At 31.2% G+C, this 26,726-nt stretch overlaps 1 protein-coding gene across 1 annotated transcript in view; it reads left to right on the top strand.

The window, feature by feature from the left end:
• Positions 1–857: 857 nt before the first annotated feature.
• LOC125075389 overlaps positions 858–26,726 on the top strand; it is an 88,999-nt gene continuing 63,130 nt past the window's right edge. The window contains exon 1 of the mRNA XM_047687132.1: positions 858–1,139. Within this exon, the coding sequence (XP_047543088.1) occupies positions 1,025–1,139 (115 nt within the window). The 5' untranslated portion in view covers positions 858–1,024. The remainder of the gene's footprint in view (positions 1,140–26,726) is intronic.

Below are 26,726 nucleotides of genomic sequence, written 5' to 3' on the forward strand. Positions count from 1 at the left end.
AATATTCACTCGTCTTAGGGTTGTGTTATTACGAGAAGAAAAAGTGAAGCGCAAATTGCTTCATGTGAAGACTCGTCGACTCTAGGCACGCCTAGTCTACTTTTGCGCTAGACTATTTCCGTTCGGAGGGCACCCGGCGCCTGCCTCATTAGACTTCAATTATTACCCTCGCACAGAGAGATTTAAGACGTAGGTACCTATATAAATGATTATTATTTTCGCTTTATTAATAATTTATTGAAAAAAAAAATGAACAAAGACGCCTATTACTTTTAATAACCATGCAGCGTTCTCTCTGTGAGGAGTTTTATTAAGATTGTATAACACTTGTAGAATATTATATATACGCCATACACATAGAACTGTGTACCTTTACGCCCCTTATATAAGGTTTCTGGAACAAGTGTAGCTGAACTGAAGTTCTAGAACGGCATTCAAGTCCCGTTGGATTTGGCAAGATCCGCCATGCCCTAGTGCTTGACCATTATTGGGAACATCAGTCGCTATATTTATGTTAGTACTAATCTTTAGTTAAGCTTTTTTATGTTTTTTAAACTCTCTCTCCTAACATTCACAAACTTAATATACGTATTACTTTTGTTGGTAATTACTGCATTTTATCAATTTAGTTTTTAAGGTAAAACCTTAGAATATTTATATTTGTAAGACCTTAAAATATTTGATGATACTTCTGCCCGTTATAATACAGTGAAACTTGGGTACGCAACTGCAAAAAGTTCAAACTGGTTGAAAAAGTTTATTCACACATAGAGGGACGCGGTGAGATCGCTGCGTGCGCGCCAGCGACCGGTGCCGGGCCGGGTGCGCCGTCGCCGTCGGCAAATCGTCAGTCCGCCGCCGAACTCCGCCGTGCGCGCACGTACGCGAATTGTTTGACAGACCGGATCAAATCAGCCACCGTTATCGTCCTAAATGACAACCTGATGGACGAACGAGGTAGTCCATGCATGCTTGTGTAGTGTGAACGCTAGTGCCAGGAGTGCAGTGTTGTGTTCATGTACAGATGGAGGAGATTCGCATATCGGACTGGCCCGAGCCACCTGGCTCCCATGCATGGCTGCCCGCTTACGGCTTCCAGCATGAAATAATGGAAAAAGACGACTATTTTGGCTCCAATGGTGAGTGTAATGTTCACTCGACCAGATAAGGCCGTTAGCGTTCGAATCCAAAGGAAAGCACGTTTGTGCATCTTGACGTTTGCGATCGATTGCATGGAATGAGAAAATATTTCTTTAACTCGTATATTAATTTAAAACCTTGAAAATGCAAACGCATACGTTGTTTTTGTTTATTCCGCACTTCTAAACCCGCATGGTGTTGTAATTATTGTAACTCATTCTACTTGATTAAGTGCAGATAAGTATTGTTTTGGCTTTAACAAAACTAATTACTCTGATGTATTATTTTATTGTTCTTTAACAATGGCTGTACACGGTAAGGTTCTTCATAAATGTAAGGCAAAAAAAATTATAATATACATCAATATCTTGAAGAAAAAATCCGAAGTAGTTTTTTCATAATCGATAAGTCTTATTCGCGTAAATGTTCAACATCTAAGCGTTTAATAACATTAAATACGTCATGGGCTATGGGTATGACTTTTAAAATGAAGTCACACTTTCACCTCGAAAGTGGCATAATGTTAATCTGGCGATTGCCATAAATTTAAGTGAAAACAAGACAAAACTATACAAATATATACACGGATCAATTGAAATATGTAATGATTTACAGATAAGAAATTGTTAATTGTATTACGTAGAGTAACTGATGAACATTTTTGCGAGATAAATTGTTATGTAAATGAGATTTAATACGGCGGGAGAAATAGTAGGCAAAGGCACTGTCGTAATACGTCCGACCGCTACAATACAAGTGCTTCAATTATTAGTAGGTATATTGTTGTCGAATCCATCGTCAAGGTCATTTTGTAAGGAAATAGAGATCCTACGTTTCATGATTAGGATTCATCAAGATGACGATTAGAAAATCTTTTACGACCTACCTTACATTACGTAAGTTGCTACCAGAAATATTATCAGAGAATATCAGAAACAACCCTTAAATGTCCCTTGATAAAGGAATGTTCGAAGCTTCTATCACTACACTGTTTCAGTGAGTGTACACACGGAAATGCATACTATTTACCTGTGGTATAAATCACCTGACCCATGCAGGTTGACTCGCAGTGTTTTCTTCTTTGCAGAGTTTCACAATTTAATAATAATTCTATTATAACACACTGAACATAAGAAAGAAAACATAGGGGCCGGGTTTATTTCCGCCATCATCTGGTAACATCCGCATCTTTAGCTTCCACAGGGTCATGTCGCCTCTATACAGTTGTTTATTATTAAATTAAAACAATTTGTAGTTTATAAAGCCTCATAGGATTGTTATAAATTACAAAATATTTTTTAAATATTTTGTTCGTAAAATATGAAACAAACAATGAAAAAAAGCAAGCAATATTTCTGCGTACAGTTTTATTGCGTTTGTGATCAACATAAAACATCTTCAATACCAAAGATACCGAAAACACTTTCAACAATTTACAATAAACATTAAAAAAAAAAAAATGTTTCAACATTCTTCAGCATTATAATACACACTCTTATGTTTATTAAATTGCATGTGATTTTATGAATGTAAATAATATTAAACTTTAACTTTAATATTTAATTTCAACAATTGTCACATTTCTGATGCTGATGCATGTAGTTTTCACCTTTGTCTCACTTTCAAACTTCCATGGTCTTCTTAAGTCAAAACAACGCTTGTTTTATGAAAAGGAGGGAAGGGAAAAGAGTAGGTACAATTAAATAAATTTAAATCTCATGTTAAGAAAAAAAATTGACAGATAAGGTTTATTTTATTACTCGTTAAAAAACTTTATGGATGGCAAACAAACATGGAGTCGGCAATCCTTAATTTTAATACAACATAAATATTAAAGACTCCATTTAATTAAAAAATTTGAGCATGACGATCCAAATGTACTTTTTAGCCTAAATGAATAAAAAAATATTGATGGATTGATAAAAATTGGCATATTTTGTAAATAAAAAGAAAAGTTACGATCTAAATTATAATTAATAGCTCAGGTTTTAAATTTCACTTTTACTTCTATTATTATTATTTTTCGAAGATTTATATACGACCTATTAGGTCACTTGTAGGCAAGTGATTCTTTTCATCCGTAGATAAATAGCTAGGCAAGAAGTGAAAACTTCTATACTGACAATATACGGGGTAAATAAACTATAGGGTCTACAATGTTTATGCGCCATTAATCACATTAGTTCATTCGACCTTCAAATCTGAACTCACATTGTATTGTTTTTTAGCGGCAGAATAGGGTGCTATCCGGATGGACACGAACAATAACCTACATGAAACACACACAGATAAATATATTTTAAATACATAGAAAATTAAAAATATACATACGTACAGATCAATCCACAAATTCCTACTATTACTAGATAAAGCAAATAATTTTCATCTCCCGCGTCATGATCAAACATTCGGCCGACTGCAATTTAATCAGCGTTTTGAAAGCAATCCGCTACTTCTCAAGGTAGGTGAGGCCGATAAACTTGTAAATTGTAGGTTGCGACTTGCGGTAATGAACGCTGGCTCATAGACCGTAATATAGAGGTATTTTGTTTAAAAAATATTCAATTCTAACCTTTGCTTTGTAAATTTCAATATTTATGTTTTTAATTTATTTAAAATTACTCTAACGATTCCAATGGGATTTTATAGTCGGATATTTGAGCTCATATATCCGTCAAGAGTGTCACGTGACATTTCTGCCTGAACTCAGTCATAGCAATTAGAGGAGCTTTCACCAATATATCATAATATATCAAACTACTGATCTAATTTAATCACCGTTTGAAACGAAAACATTAACAATTAATTTAAATATAGAATTAATTATTATAATGTGAGAGTTTCACATAAGTCGAATTTTGTGTTAATTCAAACTAAACAAACAAATAACATTTACTTCTTTATGATATTAGTAATCTGATGTATAAAAACGAAAATTGTAAAGGATGGATTATTGTAGACCCTTAGGTCTTAGGTAATACACACACTATCGCGATATTACTTATCCGTGGACAACCCTAATAACAGTTACGTTATATGTACACTACCTAAAACACGGTACACGTATTATATGCATTTTATACAATTAAAAACAGCGAAATATTATCCTATCATTCGGTAATACCGATAAATTTATCGCTTTTAATTTTTGCACAGATAAATAAACAAGTCAAGCCAATTCGTATTGCGCTATATTCGTCTACATATATTTAATTATAAATTAAATATGTTTTGTATTAAAAATTAAATATCTATATATTTTTTTTATACGAATTAATAGATTTTCTATCTGAATGGCCAGGATTCTTAAATTATTGCTAATTTCTTTTTGGTGCTAATACGCCGATGTCACCTTCATCTCATAGCTGTTTTTAAACGATAACTAATCCTGATAAGGACTTTAAATATTTGTTGACGCGTCAATTGGATAAGGAAATTTACAAGTAGGTGTTTTTTTTTGTGAATCATCAATTGTTATCAATAAGTTTTGATCAAAAATGAATGCATTCTTATTTTTAGATAACAGAAATATACTTTATTATTAAATAATTTTGCACAGTTAAACATTTTATTTTACTTAAAGCTGAAGATTATGTTTCTGAGTACGCAAAGTTAATACATCCTTCTTGAGGCAAGGTATCAAATCCCGGAAATAGTTTTACATTTGCCAACTTACGTTTAAGAGAAGTGGCGTTAGTTTACATCGATTTTCGTGCATGATGTATAAAAATATATGAAATTATTATTCATATATGTAATTTGATTAATGAGAAAGAGTAACCACTTAATTTCTTGATGGCTCTTTTGATTATATTCGTAACCGGTTTTAGTTTAACATCAAATTTACATTTTAAATTATCTTCTACAGTAATCATAAAAACTAACAGACAAAAAACAGCACTAATTAATCGATTTTCGTAGTTCGATAATTTCGTCAATATAGATACGATCTTGATTATATACATATAACATATTTATATATACATATATATTGTCAGCTAAACAAGAGAGACGCTGTCTGTGTAGTTTGTAGTATAGAAGATGATGTGCAGCATTGTCATCTAGCGGCGGATATCAACAAAGTAAACATAAGAACCGTCTCCATGAAAAAATACATACAATGTTCCACCTGTCATCGTCATCAATCAGAATCGAGGTCTATTAGTCGCAAAAAGGTATATCAACATACATTTTTAAATACAATAAGATTAACGTACTTGACCATATTCAAGCCGCTCAAAACATTCAAAGACAAACGCTTGCGTTATGAACCGACGAGGTTGAGCTGTTTAATGAACTTTACATATAATATAATGTATTATATGTGAATGGCGTTATAAATTCCAATGTATTGGTGTAGGGAAGCATGCAGTCAAACCTGTCCCGGTAAGGTCGGCTCTTATCCGTAGGCGAATCGCGTGCCTTCGCCAGTTGATGGGTGACTTAGAGTTTTTTTACTCCGCAGGGTTGCCTGTATAATTAAATTATATATTCTGACTTTTCGATTTAATTAATATTAAAAAAAAAATGCATTCAAATAATTACATAGATTTTATTTAAGATCTATAAAATACACTATCATTATCATTTATTTTTTTTTGGAAATACAATCAAGATAATTGTATTGTTGTATGATATATCTTATACGCATTGCTATCGTGATTTGAATGAAAATTAATTATATATAAGTAATGTATTTAATAATACCATTATTTTTAACTTATTTCTAAGAAGATTTATTTTTAAATAGGAATTCTTCTTTTTTATTAATTCGAGCTTCATAATACTTGATGTTGACGTATTAATTTATAAATTTTATAATGCACCTTTTAACATTTTTAATTTAGTGTGAATTAAAAATGAATTGAAGTTAGCTTCGCCATGAGTCATTACTGACGTCTCACTATTGAATCAGATTATTATGATTCAATGTTATGTTAAAGCTTATTTAGCGTTTATTACAAGTGTAAACCCACGTGAATAATAAAAGGTTCTACTATACAGGTTACTTAGGTTTAGGCTTAGGTTTATTGTCTACAAACGCAGCAAAACTAGACAACACAAGCCTTACTAATATTTTTTTTAGCGGGTGTGTATGTAATGCTGTTTCTGTCTCTTCTGTCATATTTGATTTTACATGTTGGAAGAAGAAATCAAAAGCATTTTAACTCATAATCACCAACAATATTATTGTAAATAAAACTGAGAGATCTCTCAGAAAATGTTGTGCTTTGACTTTATTAGAATTAAATGATTATATCACAGTGTTAACTTACGTACAATGTACTAAACTGGATACAGCTGGAAAATTCCAAAACTTCAGTTAAATATAAAGTCATATTGATAGCTATTATCATCAGTGATGGAATTCTCAAAAGCCTTATTGAGCTAAATTTAGCGAAACAAAGGTTATTTTTAGGAGAATCTGCTAAATTACTGAGATTTACAAAAAATAAGGAAAAAAAAGTCCGACTTCTACTTTTTCACTCACCGTTGTTTTAGTTGAATATATGTATAAGATTTTGTAGCTCTCATTGTTATTATAATTTAAATATTAGTATCTAAATTGGGTTAGGTTACTTAACATTTGTAAATCTGCTTCTAATTGGCAGTGTTAAGAACTGTCAATGTATTTGTTTAGAGACAGAGGTAACGATTTAACATCAGGTGCCTTGTTTGCTCGGCCCTTCTATTATTAGAAGAATAACTGACGCATTAGAATAACTTTATAACACTAGCTACTCTGTGAGGATGTTTAATATACGTTAGTGCTCTGCCGGATCATATGATGCTATTATACATAAAGTGATCTTTAATTTTCTTAACAAACAGGGTATTTAATGATTTTTTTATCATATCGAACCGGTTTATATTATTGCGTTAGAAATTCCCTCTTCAACTTAACTATGTTAGTAAAGATAACTTTAAGATAATTCATATTACTTGGTAGTAGGGCTTTGTGCAAGCCCGTCTGGGTAGGTACCACCCACTCATCAGATATTTTACCGCCAAATAACAGTAGTCTGTATTGTTGTGTTCCGGCTAGAAGGGTGAGTGAGCCAGTGTAATCACAGGCACAAGGGACATAACATCTTAGTTCCCGAGGTTGGTGGCGCATAGGTGATGTAAGGAATGGTTAATATTTCTTACAGCGCCTTTGTCTATGGGCGGTGATGACCACTTACCATCAGGTGGCCCATATGCTCGTCCGCCAACCAATGCCATAAAAAAAAGATGTTACAATGTACGTGTACGTTTGTTTGTAGTATAACTATATATATAAAAGTTTGAAAGTCAGGATATATTTGTGAGACAACCTTAATCTTAATCGAAGGTCGTATCGTCGAAGTTTAAATCCGGGCAAGCTTTAGTGATAGTGACTTTTGACATATATAAATCGACATGTACTGAGTACGTGTTAATAGTTCATCTTATAATCTATGATTCAAGAAAATATTTTGAGATAAACTTCACGAAATTCTGATACATCTGTAATAAGTACATTTACGTACACGCAATGGGGCAGCGTGGTAAAATTGGCTCTCTCTGCTTTTACTAATAGAACTCATTAATATACTAATATGTAAATAAGCCTTCACCTAGTTGATATTTACGAGCTGTTACTAAATCATATCAAATGAACATCTATTATTAAAATAAAACTTAAAATAATTTCGAAGCTGGATATAATAAAAAGTTATATTGTTTCTAAATCCACAGTAAGATTTTAGATTGTAAAATAAATGATAACGAAAGTAACAACGACCTTCACAAGTAAAATTATAAAATTTTCGCAATTATAAATTACCGTAACAAACTTTATGATCGACAGTATTTAAAGAAACTGCATGCATACATCTATACTTATGAAATCGGCTGTTCTAAATAACTATCAGCGCTCAGCCAGAACTGCTCATTCTGAAATTTGGAACATAGGTTTATTTCGTAACGCTAGCGTCCGCTAAGAAAATATTTTTGGAAATTTCAAATGAATTTCCTTTATAAGCCCGTTTAATTTATAAATACCGATTAGCTATATAGTATATGTACCAACAACATAACATACATATATAATTTTATTTAACTAACATGACTGTTCTTAGATGTTGAAAAAGAGTAACTACTGAGTTTCTTGCCGGTTGTTCTCGGTAGAATCTACATTCCGAACCGGTGGTAGCTTTACTTTAAATTGTTAGTTAAATGATGATTCAAAAGTGCTTGTAAAAGCCTACTTGAAATAAAGAATATTTTGATTTGACTTGAACAAATTATTATCAACTAAATACAAGTTGGAGTGCACAATCGAAACTCGTGAAATGTCAAAAGTGATGTGCGACATGCCCTATTAAAACTATAAAATTTAAAGAACACGACCATCAAAATAGAGATTCACCTGTGCCGGGTTTCAACATTTCACAAGTGAATAACAAAATTCTCACAGAGTAATTGAGGAAGAGAAAACTATTTGCGTAATAGACGTTTCATTTACGTTACACACAAAACATTGACTCCTTGATATTCAAATTTTATTCACATTTTTAAACTTGGTTTTGTTTTTAAGCTATGGTTTCATTGTAATTTTTTCTTTAATAATATAAAATTAACTAAAAAACCAAATAGCATTCCATAAAACATATAAAACCTGCTTTATCGCAGACATTTTTTATACATACGTATTTTAAAACATGTTCTGTTTTTTCTCTAAAATATAAACTTGACAGTTGATTATTATTTAAGATATTCTAGGCAAAGGAACGTTAGATTCAGTCCAGGCACGCAGGTATTTTTAACTGCTCGATTTATTTTCATAATTCATCATGTGATGTGCTGAAAATATAATAAGATAAGCATGATACGATAAAAACAATTCAGATATACAAGTGGATTGCATTCAATAACGATTGCACACATATTTTTTTCCTTAATGTATAGATGAATGAATATTCGAATACTTTAATGTTATTTATACATTTTTTCGTATCTAGACGAAATGGCTCCTACAAAAATATTCAACACCTGCCGATATATCTACAAATACTGTACAGGTTATTTAAATATAAAAATATCCTGCTATTTTTACAATTATCTATTGGTTACCGCTTATTATTATTTATTATTATTTATTATTGCTCTCGATTTTGTTAAAATAATACCATACCTAGGTGCTTTTATTATATCAATTACAGGGCAGAATTTCGAACACCACAACTGGACGAATTCGTGATAAATATAGCCAAGAAATACTGCATGTATTTGTGCCAAATATAGGCAAATGACTATCCAGTCATATAGGTGAATGGTTAGGGTAAATCATAGATAAAATATACCGGCGCCGGCCGTAAATTAAAAATCAAGATCAAGCGATTGATAATGGTCAGAGATCTCGCCAATGTTCGGTAGGTTTTATCTGAATAAACTATTCGTTGAGTCTTACTTCAAAATATACATTTGAAAGAGAGCATCAACAAATGGTACAACGCTAAGCGAGATGTACTTATCAGCTTTTATAAAATATTTTTACACGAACAAAGCATTCTTTATCTTAATATCACCTTGAAATTTCTCCTACAGAAGATATGACAATCATCCTATTATCTTTAAAAGTAAAACGATGACAATTTTAATAGCTTCAACTTTTCTTTTGTTTCTTATTGACAAGTCATGATATTTAATTTACCCGTTTAATATCTCGTGTATGAAAAGATCTTTTAGTAATAATATAACAGTATAAATTTTGCTAATGACAAGATTTTCGATCAAAATAACACTAAAGTTTAAACAAGATATTTTTAATTTATTCGTAATAAGTGTTGGTATTTTTTAAAAAGTATGATAACCATTAAATTATGTATAATGCATTAATATGATACATAATTGTATAGAAGATCAATAATAATTTACGTAAATTTTATATATGCCATTATTTCTGTGACTATCAAAATTATAAAACTTTTTATTGTCACAGTAATAATGTCAGTCTTTCCTTATATAAAATTTCTCATATAACTATAAAAATGAAACCCAGAGTCTGAAAAAAAATGAAAACAAAAAACAGTAAACGAAACATAAGACAGTATACATACATAACCTTTCTTGTAAGCGTTGTCGAGTAAACTAAGCAATATTGTGGTAACTGGTTAACGTGTATAGTTCCTTTTACTCAACATTACAAAACGACGTTTAACTATTAGTACGGTGAGTTATAATTTTATAATCTGTTACAAGTTTGATTTTATCTGTGGCATAGTTCTAGTTCGACGATTTCGTCTGTCTTACGTTCCACGCGAACGAAAACGCGTTCAGTGCTGAACTAGATACAATTAGAAAAAAATTACGTTTTTCCATCTAAACATCGACACAGTGATGTTTTTATGATAATAGTATACCAACGTGCATAAACATTGGCGCTGTAAGAAATATTCATCAATCCTTACTTTGCCAATGTGCTACCAATCTTAGGAACTAATATGGTTTCTTATGCTGGTTGGTCCTGGCATACTCACCCTTCAAACATAACAATATTGCTGTTTGATGGTAGAATATCTTGATTATCCGATGAGTGAGTGGTATCCAGCCAGGCGGGCGTGCACAAAGCCCTATCACCATAAGGTTAATCATCCCACTATCCTTAATAAGATAAATCCGATAAAAATATAAACAATTAGCTAAATTCCTTTTTTTTTTAAATAAAAAGCAGAAAAAAATCCTTGTTAACTTATTATGGAATAATAATAATTTATTATTTATCAAAATAAAATAAAAATGCTTTTTTATTTTATTTATTCTATTGAATTTTGTGTGCTTTTTAGTACTTCTTAACTAACATATTTATGTAATTTTAATTGCTATCTCTAAAAATTATAGTATTAAAAACATTCTTTAATTTGTTTCGAGCCATTGTTTTCCTTGCACTATTAATTTGCATGGATTGTTCGATTACAAAATATTAAAAAAATATATTATTACGTACCGAAAATATAATTCTCAATCAATAAGCGATTTTTTATAAACTTTATAACTAATTTTATGACGATAAACGAAACAACAGGACAAACAAACACATCTGTTGTTGCCGCCCACGTCATTTGAATTATTTGTGCGAATGAAGCAAATAACAAAATAAGTCTCCTACAGAACAGAAATGTGTTAAATTTGGACAATGATTGCAAATATATCAATGAACACGCTACGCCTAGTGAAGTACCGCCATCGAGTATTACAATAGATGTAAACTATTACGTATTACTGTAATTAGACTTGTCAAGAATCATGGTTGGTCCACTTCATCACTCGAACGGCTAATGTGGCCAGTCACTCGAACGACCTTACCAGTCAACTTTTGCTTTAAGATAATAAAATGAAACAAAATGTTTATTTAAACTATTAAGAAAAATAAAAAGTAGAATACTTTGAATTGAGCATGTGTATAATAATTATAGCAAATTAATTTAGTTTTTATGTAAACTATAAAAATTAAAATCATTAATAATTTTATACGACATAAAAATTACCGTTCTTTTACCTAGACGCGTCAATTCTAAACGACTGACGTAATTAATAAGCGGATATTGCTCAAATATTAATAAAAGCGCCGTTAATTATTAGCATGTTTGCAATTAATACTAAATGTCCCGAATAAAACCTATTTGACATGCGTAATTCATTCGTGACCGTCGAAAAGTAGAACGCAATTGCCAATTCTTGTTTATTAAATTTTTATAACAGAATAACGCGCTATGAAAATGCGTTAACGATTCAGATGAAATCTATATCGAGGCCGCGCAGACTACAGTCTAAGATGATAGTAAATTACTTTGATCCACGTCGACGATGGCTACCGCAAGCGTTTTAGTAGTTGGGAAGCTCACAAATTCACCTTTATAAATAGGTTTTTTTTCAATGATTTACTCGTATAAAGACCTATCACAACTATCAGTGCGTATTCAATTGTCGACCGATCAAGTCTTTAGTCTACTGGGGCTCATAAAGTACAAAACGATTTGTTTCTCAATTCATCGTTCCGTTAACCATTTAAGCAGCGGATCATAAAAACTGGAAACATCGGTGTAAAATTACATTTCGGTGAAAAATGTATTGTTCCGTAGATTACAATGACTCGAAGTGACTAGCGTGTTATGTTTAACTGATATTTATATGAGTTTCGCGTTACATCGTTTCTTGCTAAATTAACAGTTAATTATAGAATTAATTTCTTTACAATTGTCTAACATGCAATTCTAGTAATTTATCTGGCGTTGTTGTTTTCAATATTTATTATAATTTGTTTCAACAAATACTCCAATTCAATTTATGATATGAGAAAATTATTAAAAATATGCGTTTTTTTTTTAAATATCATCAAACATTACGCACGCATATGTAACTCCACTAAAATGATAATTTTTTAATTCAATTAATTGCTTGATAACAAGAGAAAATTGCAAATATTTTTATGTGTTTTTGACATGTCACATTTGTATTTTTGAAGTTATATTTACTCCCCTTAACGCCGTACTTCATTTATATATATCAATGATATATTTACGTATTTCATTTTTGTTTATGGTTCACAGACAAAGACTTTTGTCTCTTATAGATAATTCTAGTATCGTATTACGTCATAATAAAACATTTTGCACGTTTTACATCCGTCATCTACTAAGTTGCGCGCGTTCTATTTTTATTTAAGTTAAGCTTGACATATTCAAAAACTAACGTAACGGATACAGGTAATTAAGTTGTCTAAGATTACTCATGTACTCGTAACTCCGATCACCTTACATGAGTTTACGTCTGTAATAGTAATGACTCACATTAAGCAGTTGTGAGCTCAAAAAAACCGGTAGTAATATAGCACGATTGCCTCGAAGGTGAAACTGTCGACTTCATTCAGTAACGTATCACAGAACTTCTCGTAAGAAATGATTTTAGTTAATTTATTTCAGGTACTGAAATCTAGTGTGGTACAATATTTGTTTATAAGTCAATGTAGGATGATATCATCTTGGCCGATTTCGGTCACGCCGGCGCATCTCAAAGGAGGTTGCCGACTGCGCAGGAAATATTATCGCGAACGTGTGCAAAAACACAGGTGCACTCTGTATTTCTTAATTTTTATAAGCCGATGAGACGGTAATCCGACGCGATCGAAAAGAGTTTAGGCGCAAGACCAACGAACGTGCTTTCCGAGGCACGGGAGTGTAAGCACTGGTTGCTTTATTTTGGACAAATTGGAAACGCTAGGGTGACAATATGTTCGACTTCCTTACCTTCCTAAACAATGAATACTAATAAAGATAAAAAACCTACGTAACCTTAGATTTTCAATAAATACGATATGACCTAGACACGTGATAAAAAATATTTCGTATGCTTACAAAATGAATTAAGAATTCCTTTTTTATAATTAATACTGAACTTTAAATGAAATGGTTTATGTACATTATGTACATACATATACCATTACACAGACCTTGACTATACTAGAAGCGATCACGTCTAAGTAACGGATTCATGACCTTTATATCTGTATTTAATAATATATAAGATCATTAAACAATCCTACGAGATATCAATTCATCTGAACTTAATTACAATGTTCTTGCACGCTTCATTCACGTGCCAATGTCATTTAAACTAAACTATAATAAAAGCAATCACATAATTGAAAATTTAATGGTCCTTTCACAATTTTTCATCAGCTTACAATCACTTTAAATTTATAATAAAGTAACGGCGCTCCCACATAAGTACAGTATAAATATACAACACTACTAGTCTGTAAAAACTCACTGCATTTTAATTTAAATTGTCTTTTTGTCCATCCAATATGTCAATATATTTGGAGATTTTTCACATTCATCTCTCTCATATCCTCTCACATTCCATCCATGTCTTTGGTCGACCTCTTCCCCTCCCTTCATCTTTCAGTAACTCACTGCATATTACTAAACAACGACAGCAGCAACTGTAACAGCCTGTAAATTTCCCACTGCTGGACTAAGGCCTCCTCTCCCTTTGAGGTGAATGTTTGAAACATATTCCAAAACGCTGCTCCAATGCGGGTTGGTGGTAGTGCTTGCCTGGGTTGAACCCGTAATCATCGGTTAAGATGCACGCGTTCTAACTACTGGGCCATATCATCTGCATATTACTCGTTGATACGTACGCACATGTAACCTTAAAATGTTATTATTAAATTCAATTTCGCATATAACTTTCTAACATATCACGACCATGTACTAAAGTGTTTCGAGTTTCTATCTGAATAACTGAACTGATCCTTATTTACAATTAAAAGTTTAATATCAAGTCATAAATAACACCATGTCACTTTAAGTTGATTACTTGCTATATATTACTATATTTTCTACGTATTCGTGCGTAATATACGTTTGATATTAATTACGACATATTAAAACTAAATATAATTTATTATTATTGAGGATTGTAATGATTAATATAATGTATATTTTTGTGAAAGCTGTTTTGTATGTTTTTATATTAGCGACCAGCCCCGGCTTCGCACGGGTGCAATGCTAATACTAAATATACTACCGAATGTCTTACAACGTTCACAGTTTTTTTTTTAAATTATAAGTGTTTCTCTAGTATATTGTGCATTATTATACATATAAACCTTTGTCTTGAATCAATATATCTAATAAAAAAAACGCATCAAAATCCGTTGTGTAATTTTAAAGATCTAAGCATGCATAGGGACAGACAGCGGTGTCCGAATTTGTTTTATGCTATGTGTTTCATATCATATCATCACTGCTATATAACAACACAAAAAATATCTATAATAACTATCTTCTATATCTATAATAGGTTCGCACATCACGCAAAAACTACTGAATCGTTGATTTTTTTTACATGAAATGGTAACGAAAATAAATCAAATTCGTTTAATCCATACAGAAGCCTTACACGTCTTATTGATTGTCAAATTAAACACTACCATGGATTCGGAAAAGGAAACACATTTACCTGAGAAAAACCGGTGAAAGAAACTCAGAAAACTACTATAATCAGCGTGTTTATTGTATTCGAATGTTTTTTACTAAACAATACCATACAATAAATATAATTCAACATAAAACATAGCAACAGTAATCCGTGGCCGGTTCTAATATAATTAAATATACAATAATGTCTTACGTGACGGTAAAGCTAGAATATTATTTAAGGGATGGCGTACGATTTACCTTAATTATAAGTAATAAATGAATAGTATTTTAGTCCTTTAATTATTCGGTTATACATAATAAAATACTGTATTGTCCAAATCAAATCAAAATATTCGTTATTCAAGTAGGGTTTCAAGCATTTTTAACCGACTTCAAAATGGAGGAGGTTATGAATTCGTCTGTATTTTTTTTTTTGAGTCCTTCTGTTACATCATTGAATAATTTTAAGTTGCTCTATAAACAGACGGCCTTATTGCTATAATGCAATTTTTACCGGTCAGCCTTAAGGTAACGGGAAAATAATCATGCAGGTGGCAAAACTATCTTTAACATATAAATTTAATAAAAATATCCATATAATATATAAAGACAAACGTACATACTATTATAAATTTATAATTAAATTACTAAATGAATATTACCAATAGACACAAAAAGGTGAATCTAAATGAATTATGAAAAATGCAGCGACACCTGGTGGAAAGTGCCTAACAGCGCCCATGGACATCCACAACACCTGGGGGCTTGCAGGTGCGTTGCCGACCTTTAAGCCCGTAGACTGTAAAGGAACAAACATAGATACTTAAGAAAAAACAAATCGTGTAATACATAGAGATTGATCAAAGAAGCACGTCGTTATTGCAAAATACTAACCACGCAAAGGTCCGGCTTGAAGACGTGTGTGTCAGATCAAAACATGAATACATTATATTTATACCTACATATATATGGTATAAGAGCGCAGCAAATACTTTTATGGAAAATATTTGTCACGAACGGATATCAAATCTATGTCCTTTTTGATGATTACAGATTACCTTTCAAATTAATTTACGTTTTGAATAAATTATTTACCGAATGAAAAATTAACATTTACTTTAAAAAAATACTTCATACTTTGACGACGACGTTTTCTGGGGCAGAAATAGACATACCTGGATACTTGACACCTGCTACCTCTGGTCGCAGCCGAATATTATATTTGTATATTTTTAAAACAAACAAATAAATACTTTAAATAAAAATACTGTTTTATTCGTTCTGTTTAAAATATCATTGAATCTATCGATCAGAAGACATCATAGAAAATCTATGAAAAATTATAATTAATCAAATTGTAAATCGATTATAGTTCTACGAATTCGATATAAACATTTTAGTTATATTGTATAATATGTTTAGGCATATAACTTGTTACCGTTTTCGCGTAATATTGATTTATAAATAAAAAAAAAAAACAAACATTCGTTATATTATACGTACCACATTGCAAAAGAATTGTACACAGAGTCACTGACCCGTAGCAGCGTACTAGATTCTCTTTGTAGAAAACATTGAGTTTTTTATGCTTTGTAGTTGAATAATGTGCCGATAGTATTTTTTATGTGTGGTTTAAAAAAGGTTTTAATTTATGATAAATACAGAAAAATCTTTCTTTCTACCTGTTTAATATAATTCGAATTTCTAGATAGCATTTTCTATCATTCAAATGTAAATTTTTAATTAACATTTATTGTTTTCAGTGGCTATGTTAAGACTAGAATTGTTTTTTCTAATCAAACTTCAACTTAGCAACGCAAATTAATGAGGATTTTACGAAAAAAAAATGCTGGAACACATAAAAATGTTACTAGCTTTAAAAACAATTTTAGAGAGCGTTCTGTTTTATTAATTTTAAATACAATTATATTTTCTTTATTCCACTTTACAATTAATTAAGAAACAAAGCTGCATTAATTATTGAGTATAAAATAAATGTATGTATTTGGATATCATTACGACTTTTTAAAAGCAAAATGGTTCTATTCTTATTTTAAGTAAGTATTATTTCAACCCTTACCGACATACAAGGTATTATTTGAACAGCTGAAAAAAAAAACAAGTGAAATCTAAACATTAATATTACATAACAAAGTTTGAGGTACAATCAAATTGCGTGTAAATTGTACTAACCTTTATGGTGGAAAATTCATATGCTACTAATATTTCTTTGGTTTTAAGTCATTATGATAGCAATCGAGGGTTAAGCGGAACTAATTCAACATACAAAAAGTTGCAACATAACAATCACAAAGGCATTACGGCTTACTTAAAGTCTAGTTTTATTTTATGTATCATAAACCCGCGGCTATACAGCCATCCGTGCAATATTTGAGCAATGTTTCTCGTATGCAACGTATGTGTTACGTTTTTACGCAAAAAGGTTTTACTACTCTCATTCTGAGTTTTTTTTTATCTTCTCATATGTATATGTTCCTTAAATATAAAGAAATAAATAACATTAACATAACATTAAGTATATTATTTTAACACTTAACTGAAAACAAAAAAATAATTTTACATACCTAGTTTAAAGTATCTGAGAAAAAACCTACAGATATGATAAAAATCAGTAAAAATAATACAACTTCTAGAATAGTAGCTAAAAACTATTTTCGTATTAGGTTTCCTGTCAAAGTAGCGGACAGAACAGTGTGCTTACAATTTGTATATTGAACTGAACTATTTATAATCATGATTAAATGCAATTTGTCATACAAAACAAACTACCTTGAGTTGGTTACGCTTACTGGCTTCGCACCTCCAGATATTAACTTAGGAAAAAATTTATACAAACAATTGTAAATCTAGATAAAATGGCTAAGGTTTATGACGTCATGATCATTGTAAACATTGAATTACGTAAATCTTCGTACTAGTCAAAGAAGCAACGTTTTTTTTGTAATACTAATTACTAAACCGATTTACATAAAACTTATCCTAGGGAGCAGGGCATTTCGAATCTTATAGTAAATATATATTTTAGTATAATAATATAAGAAGCTGCGCTTCGCATTTTCACGAATTCACGAAAAGCGTGAAATTTAGCTTCTTGAAAGAGATTTATAATCAAGAGAGGTAATGTGTGGTCACTAAAACGTCCTATATGTATATGTGTTAAATGATTTACGTATATATATGAAACTGCTTCCTTAACTAAACAAATATTATAACAAAGTAACGTAGTCTTGAAATAGTAGGAATAGTTGTTGACAGCACTTGACCTTGGTATACAAGGCATTCCTTGATTTTAATCAGAGATCAAGCTTCTAGAATAATTGAATTGATATGAAAACAAGTCATATAACTAACATTCTACATTAAATTAAATTCCCTAACGACCGAATTGGAAGCTATTCGTTATTTAAAATTTGAGAAAAATAATTTTATTATATGAATTTAAATGTTTCAAACTATTTTTTATTCTCCTTTCATTTTCGTTTATTTATTGATATCCTATTGATATCAATAAAGCTTGTCAAAGTTAACGAAATAAAAATAAAATTAATTAAAGTATGCCTGTTTATCCATCAATATAAACAGGATTCATAACTATATTGTGTTTCAAATCAAAGCTTTTTTTTTAAAATATATATTATTTAATAGTATCCAAGGTGGAGTTCGAGACGATCTGTGGATGAGTGCACAGAAGAAAAATGAATCCAACAAATCTATATTATTAATAACATTTAGATTAAACTCAAGTTTTTAATTTTTAATCAATGATTTACACCTCTAAATAGTTTTAAATTAAGTCTGTCGAAACTATCTTGATCTTCTGCAAAAGTTTTCTGGTTGTCTGTCCAAACAACAATAATTACATCCCAGTTTGAATAGTGAGTGAGCTAGTGTAATTAAACGTGCGAAGGAAGTAACATTTTAAATCTTATGGTTGGTGGAACCTTTAGGTGGAATTGTCTCGTCTGTTTTCCTAAGAATTGAATGAATTAAAAAAAAAAAAAACATTGACCTCAACTTAGATAACAATCTTTATCTATCTGCTAATTCAAAATTACTAACTTTTATCACTTTTCTATCACTCCTTGGTGATAATAATGTTGCATGCCTATTATAGTAGTCTTGATAAAAATTATTAACATTTAGTCCAAAAATATATACAAATACGAATTAAAAATAGTTACTGTATAAATCTTGACCGTATAGAATGGTGGCAAGAATGCTAGCACCATTACCCCGTTGAGTCGCAATTCCGATCCTCTGGGCAAAAACGAACTAACTCTCCTGTCACCAGTAGAGGTGCAATAAAACGAGGTGTTATACTTTCAATTAATTTTATGTATATATATATATATATATTTAGTTTCAGATTATATGTGGTTTTTTCATGTTTAATTTTAAGTATGCACTAAATAAAACTAAATTAATTCTGCTGCTTCGGTCTGGGCACATCCCATGCAATAAGTTTGCATTACTGATGCGGAAAACAACATCTCCAAACTGCACAACTTGTAATGTACCTGATGATGTTTTGCACGTATTGATGGAATGTGCTTAGAACTAATCTGTTAGAACTAGATATAAAGTCTGTTGGATAATGCAATGTCGTTCTGGCAGATCCAAAGTCTAAGCTCACAAAAATATTGTCCAAATTCTGTCATAGATCTGTGATTAATTGAGATAGTTTTAAGTTTAATATATATTGTTTTCGTATCCTCCTAGGAATCCTCAACCAGGGCAGCATGTTCGCTTATGCGAAAAAGCCCTTTTTTTTAATAATAAAAAAGTATGCACTATTAATATCAAGATTAACCTTCTTATCGAGCATGAAAATAACAAAGCGATATTTCCTTTAATACTCTTTGTTACACGAAAGCCATTACACGCAAATGTGTTACAGCGTAACAGCCTCTTGAGACCTACTTTCGAACAATTAGGTATGTGGGTGCACACTCACCGGAGAAATCAAACAATCCGAACAATATACACGGTGCTTACATAATTACACACATTGACTATGATTCATATTCACATACGCAGGCAAGAAAGTCTGACAATAGCAATTGCGTCTAATGCGTTCGTAATGTTTATTAAACGCTTATAAATATAAGGCATCTTGGTTTCACCGTCATACGTTTTCATTGTGCGAAGTGTCAGTTTCATATGTTATATTATAAATATTTTACTTGCTATGTTATATTATTATATTTTGCTTGCACAAAGCCCGTCTGGGTAGGTACCACCCACTCATCAGATATTCTACCGCCAAATTACAGTACTTAGTATTGTTGTGTTCCGGTTTGAAGGGTGTGCTGGCACACTACAGACACAAGAGACATAACATCTTGGTTTCCAAGATTGGTGGCGCATTGGTGATGTAAGGAATGGTTAATATTTCTAACAGCGCCGTTGTCTATGGGCGATGGACACCATTTAACGTCCGCCGCCCTATGTCGTAAAAAATCAGTTAAACTTAATGCTTTACGCGTGCGAAATTTATAAAGCTTTACCTATAGCACACAAACAATCACCCCCTTTTTTACCCCCTTAAATTAAAAAGACTACGCTTATCCCCAGGGCTCCATCTCACAAACTATCTCCATATAAAATATCATCCAATCGTTTGAAGATTGAGGAAGTAACAGACAGAGTTACTTCTGCATTTATAAATTTAGTATAAATTATTTATAACTAGCTTTTCGTCCCGAGCTCGACCAGGGGAAAAAAACATTTTATATTAATTTATTACACTTACTCTGAAAAAAAAAAAAAAAATTGTCCTGTAACCCGATCGTAGCGCCGCCTACCGGGTCCAGTCTAAACCATCCGGTCCAAACGTATAAGAATATGTCGTGCCGTAACAGTACGTGTTAGTTTCTTCCTGATTGGCCTCAATCAAATCTGGGTAAGGGTGTCGAGGCATGGCACACTCTCACTGGTAACTTTGACTATCAGGTCATTGTTTCATGAATGGCCAAAACGACTTTTCCTTAAACCCCTCTGGGTTTCAACTATGCCTCTCATAGTTAGAATAGTTACTTGATATAAGTTTCTGCTTAGGTCACCAGTTACAAAGGTCTCCGTATTTGGTCATAACCAAGCTCAGCACTTATTTAAAACTGACATGCATGTATATTATCATTCTCTTGAACGCAGCGTTACCATTAAAGTTCCATTAAAAATCGTTCAGTAGGTTGTGATTTATTATTTCATAACTAAATAGGAACGAAACAAACGGACGTTAAATCTACAAATAACATTTATTAAGTTTTTTCTCTATCTATTTTTAAATCTTTATAAAATACTAGCTACCCCGTCTTGGCTTCACATCGTTTGTAGTCATCATCAACCCATCACATTGGTACATATATACAACTTTTAAATTGAAAATCAAACATAAAAATAAAAATAAGTTCTTTGCTATTATATGCATATATTATACATATATAAATCTTTCTTTTGAATCACGTATTTATTGATGAAAATGCATTTAAATCCGTTGCATAGTTTAAAAGATCTAGTCGTACACATGGCGGAAAGCGACTTTGTTTTATACTATGTAGAGACTTTAAATATTAAACGTCGATGTTAAAGTATAACTATTGAATTATTTTAATAGTTGAAATTTAATATAAAACAATGATTATATTAATAATTCAATTGAAAAGCCTTTTGAAAAATACACACACGATTAAGTTCAGTCGTTAGCTTTCACATAAGAAATCACCTAATATTCTATGAATAGCGTAAACGGCAAATTAATACAAATTGAACAAATTTTACGCGAAAATGGAAATAATTTTGTAAATAAACAAATTATCTCTATCGTTTTTTCATCTCTGGAAAATGCTTTACTGCCCCTACTAAACCCCTACCGTCAGCGATACGCGGAAAGTCCACGGACTAAAAAGTCAGCGTCAGCATTCCTTTATTCCGACGTATAGACTACTCTAACATAAATATATTTAAAAAAGATGTTTTTTTGTTTATAACTTGCAAAAAAAGATTAAACTTATTTTCGAAATAATAGTAATAATAAATTATTGCTATAACGTGGCTGTTGCGAAATGTGTCAACGAGTGACAGGTGACATTATATTGTACAGTAAAAAACATTGGCCCTACTTGCGTAAAACTTATTTTGTAAGTTATGAATCGATATATTAGTTTGTCTTAATATTCAATTATTATTTCATCCTCACGCCAACAGCTCAGCAGCACTAGTGCACAAGTGTGCCTTTAAATATTTTTTGTAATCAGAGCGACTGGAGCGAGATCAAAGGCCTTACGTGTTTTCTAAGTCATGGGTCATACCACTCTTAGCGTCCTAACTTTGAACTGCTATTGAGATTTGTAAATAAAAACCTAATTACTTTTAATGCACCGACCAGGATTACACCTAGGATCGTTACCGATACAGACAAATAAACAAGCAATTTGTATAACAAGGCAAAAACTCGTATGAAAAAAGTCAATACATATATTACATATATATACTAATGCCTAATTATAAATATGTACGGTAACTTCTGGTACTAAATAATTCGTGTCAGTAACGAAAGTTGAACTATATTTTTATAAAACGTTTTATTACATAGATATAATATATTTTTTAAGATTTAATACGATAAAATATAATTTATGATTGTAATTTTGTTATAAGAGAACTTGAATCTCGTAGTAACCATTTACGTTTGCGTGGGATGGCGAATTTAAAGCGTCTGTGTATCGTGATGTCATTAAAGAAACATTTTGAAGTTATCTTACTTTAAAATCGTTGAAATATGGAATATTTATAAAGATAGAAACACTTGCAAATAAAATAAATTGTTAAAACTTCCTAATACTTACCCATTGAAGTCGTGTATGTGAATACGATATACATATACTTTGCATGCTTACTAAAAGTAAAATGTAAGTTTATTCATATATAGTATATACAATATTCAAATAGAAATTACTAAAGTTCTAGGTTATGCCTGCGACGTCGTTCTCGTAGAAGTTGAATATATTTGCAAAGTCTAAGTACGTTAAGGATCTGTTTTAGTTACGTCACGTTATTATCAAAAAAAGTGGAACATTAGAAGGGTAACGTTAGGTAAAAGTACTGGGTTTTATAATCTTATTGTGTAACTATGATTTAATAGTAAAATAATAAAATTACGGCTCAAACGGTTCTGTGAAAATGATTAAAAATATAATTGCATCTTTCAATATTTGACAAGACACATAACACACACAGATGCAAAATGATAAAGTTCAATAAAAGCATAGACAAATTACAAGATGTAAAATTATTCGTGACGATTTATATTTTAAAAAATATTAACAATAATCGCGAGCTATGAATAATACACTAAGGCCTCGTCCACTTTGATATTAGTTTGTTTCCTGGCCGTAATTATAGAATACACTCAGTCTTTAATGGAGATGAAATGGTTTTCAGAGAACAGTTACAAAGTAAGTACTTGTGTAATGTTATATTCAGTATTCACGAACCGAGCGACTCTTTGTTTTAATATATTTTAAGAATTTTAAATACTACATATTCTCATTATCAGATTGCAGATAAAATTAATCTCTGGCGATTGTTATGTTTATTTCCTAGTTTGTATTTCTTGGTATTCATAATGCGTATAGTCTTTTTCAACCACAAGAGGACAAAAGCGAAATCAACAGCATTTGACATCAAATTGACGCAGTGTCATTGGTCAAGAAGTTGATCAATTAATCTATGATATTCACTATGGATTTGCGAAATAACGGCGTTTTGAACGTCGATTAAGCTGTAATCGGAACATGGGAAGTAAAATTAAAAAGTACAATATAGCTGAGTTATTAGCAAATTGAATTAGATACAAAAATATAAGGATTGCTATTTTCTCCTTCGACTGGATCTTTAGACATGGTCAAGAGCATATTTCAATATTAATAGTCTTTCATTGGCTGTTTGCTCTTTTCCTTTAAGAATAGAGATTGATTAGGGCCTGAATAATAGTTTATTTTTATATATATTTACAATTATTTTACCCGACACAGGTACATTTTAAAACTTAAATATAGTTGACCTGATTTTGCCCATATGATTGATTCGAGTTGTCCTGCGAACGTCGAATAATGTCCACGTATTCAATTCATTGGGCAATCACAACTCCTTTCAATGTAATATATTATTATTTATGTAGAAGAAACATGAAATCATCATCGTATCTAATGATGCGCTCAATAACCCGTAGTTGCTGTTGAGTTGGAGAACTTAATGTTCTTTTAATGTTATTCAAAACCCACCTATGTTCCGTCCGATGCACAGAGAAAGTGCATTCGTAAATGATGAACTACACATGTGTACTTAGATGGGAATAATAACAGAAATGGTACGTGTGAAAGCTTGTCGTACAAGTGTATATTGCGAAGTGTTGAGTCATTCACACACACGCATACAGTCGATAATAGTTTTTCAATTTAGTCTTATTATCGGTACCGATAGCAGCATAATGTATTTCATTTTTACTCAGATACATATTTAGTTATATTCTAGTGTTAGCTGATAAAATTAATTATTGTTCATGCTGTCGTGTTCCGTTATAAAAGCCCAGATGTGGTTAGAACGCATGCATCTTATCCGATGGTTGCGGGTTCAAACCTAGGCAAGCACCTCTAAAATATCATGTGCTTAATTTGTGTTTATAATTAATTTCGAGCTTGGAGCGTGCTCGAAGTAGCGTGGTGGAATAAGCTTCAAACCTTCTCAGATGGAGAGGAGGCCTTAGCCCAGCAATTGGAATTTACAGATTATTACTAATATTCCGTTATAAAATATAATTTACTTATTATTTATTAAAGGAAATATTGTTATTCCAATGCTACTATCTTAGATGTGTAAGAAAAAAAAATGATAATTCATCCTGAAAAAAGGGAATTTAATTACTATTTCATTATAACAGGCAAAAAGTTATTTAATTGCAGATTCATTGAATGTCACCTTTGACAATAAAATAAATTTTGAATCCATACGGGATTACGCAGAAAAATTTATTACGAATTTAAAAATTTAAAACCTGATAATAAACAGCTAAGGAATTCAATTATATTGGTCAATAATTCGATAGTTTTTTTTTTTAAATACAATCTTTATATTAAACTGGATATTAAGACAATTTATACATTGTAATATAAGTAAGTGTTACCATTTCTAAAACCAATGTTCTATGCATACATATAAACATATATGGACGTGTATAGCATTTATTTTACGATAACACGCGAGCAACGTTCGTTCGTTTATTTTACACATTATTAGATATATTTTGCACGTAACTGAGATCGTTTTACATGTAAGTACAACAGATGACAGCTTAGTCGACTTTTACAATGTAATCGGACAAGTGATTCGTTCCGTAGCATTTTCAAATCGAAAACAGTCCACAACTCAATTAAAGTTTTAAATATTTATATAGTTTTGTGTTCATTGTGTATTATTATATTATATGCAGTATATTATTCATTCACAATTATAAATAATTGTATCCCTTCCCACATTTGTTTTATAACCAGCCCAAAGATTGCCTGACAGAGATTGATGCTTTAGCAATAAGGCCGCCTGTTGCACCTCATGAAACTTTTGTTTCAATTCAAAAGTAGAATTTAATTTATAAGTATTGATGTACAATAAACAATAAATAAATACAAGGAAAATAATAAAAAAAATTAACTGTTAGTTATTAAAAATATATAGCAATGTTAAGCAATCCAAGTTCGTAAATATTACACTCCGTACTAGGTAAACTTTATGACGGTAGAAACACATTTCTCGATCGCGAGTACAATATATTTTGTTAACGTAACAGATTTTGATGTAATTTAAATCATAATGTGGACCTGCTTCATTCAAGTAGGTTATTACGTGCTCGAATCATTTTACAATATTATATAAAATGTAAAGATAATTCAAATTGGAAAGGAGATTCTATCGACAAGTACCGGCTACATCTATAATATTCTACCGCCAAACATCAATATTCAGTATTGTTGTGTTCCGGTTTAAAGGGCGAGCGACATAACATTGTCGTTTCCAATGTTGGTGGCGCATTGGTGTTTTGAGGACAATGTGAATGGATGAATGTGAGTGAATGTGTATGGAAGTTGGTAAACATTTACAATGAGATGGCCCATTGCCAGTCGGCCTATCTATATCAGATAAATATTTTTTTTATTTCAAAGTCAAATTCTAGATTCAATATCATCGAAGCAATCACAATTATTAAGAAGTTATTAATAAGACTGAAAAAGAACAGACGAATGATACTTAACATGAATCTCGGAAATATTTTCTTATATATCTATATACACATATATATAACTTCTGTATTGTTACCTTATGAAGAAGATCATGGCAAAAAAAAAAGTTAAGTCCGCCTATTCTCTAGTAACTCATCGCGATGAGTTGTTGATAGAAACTCACTGGTGCTTGCCTGGATTAGAACCGTAAACCTCGGATTAAAATTTTCCTATATATATTTAGTATATATTCTAACCACTGAGCCATCCAAGCTCTTATGGAATTACATAACCTAAAACACTTTCAAATGAAATACTAGAGTTACAATATATATCGAGT

The sequence above is a fragment of the Vanessa atalanta genome, chromosome 2 (assembly GCF_905147765.1).
Source record: "Vanessa atalanta chromosome 2, ilVanAtal1.2, whole genome shotgun sequence".
Taxonomy (NCBI): domain Eukaryota; kingdom Metazoa; phylum Arthropoda; class Insecta; order Lepidoptera; family Nymphalidae; genus Vanessa; species Vanessa atalanta.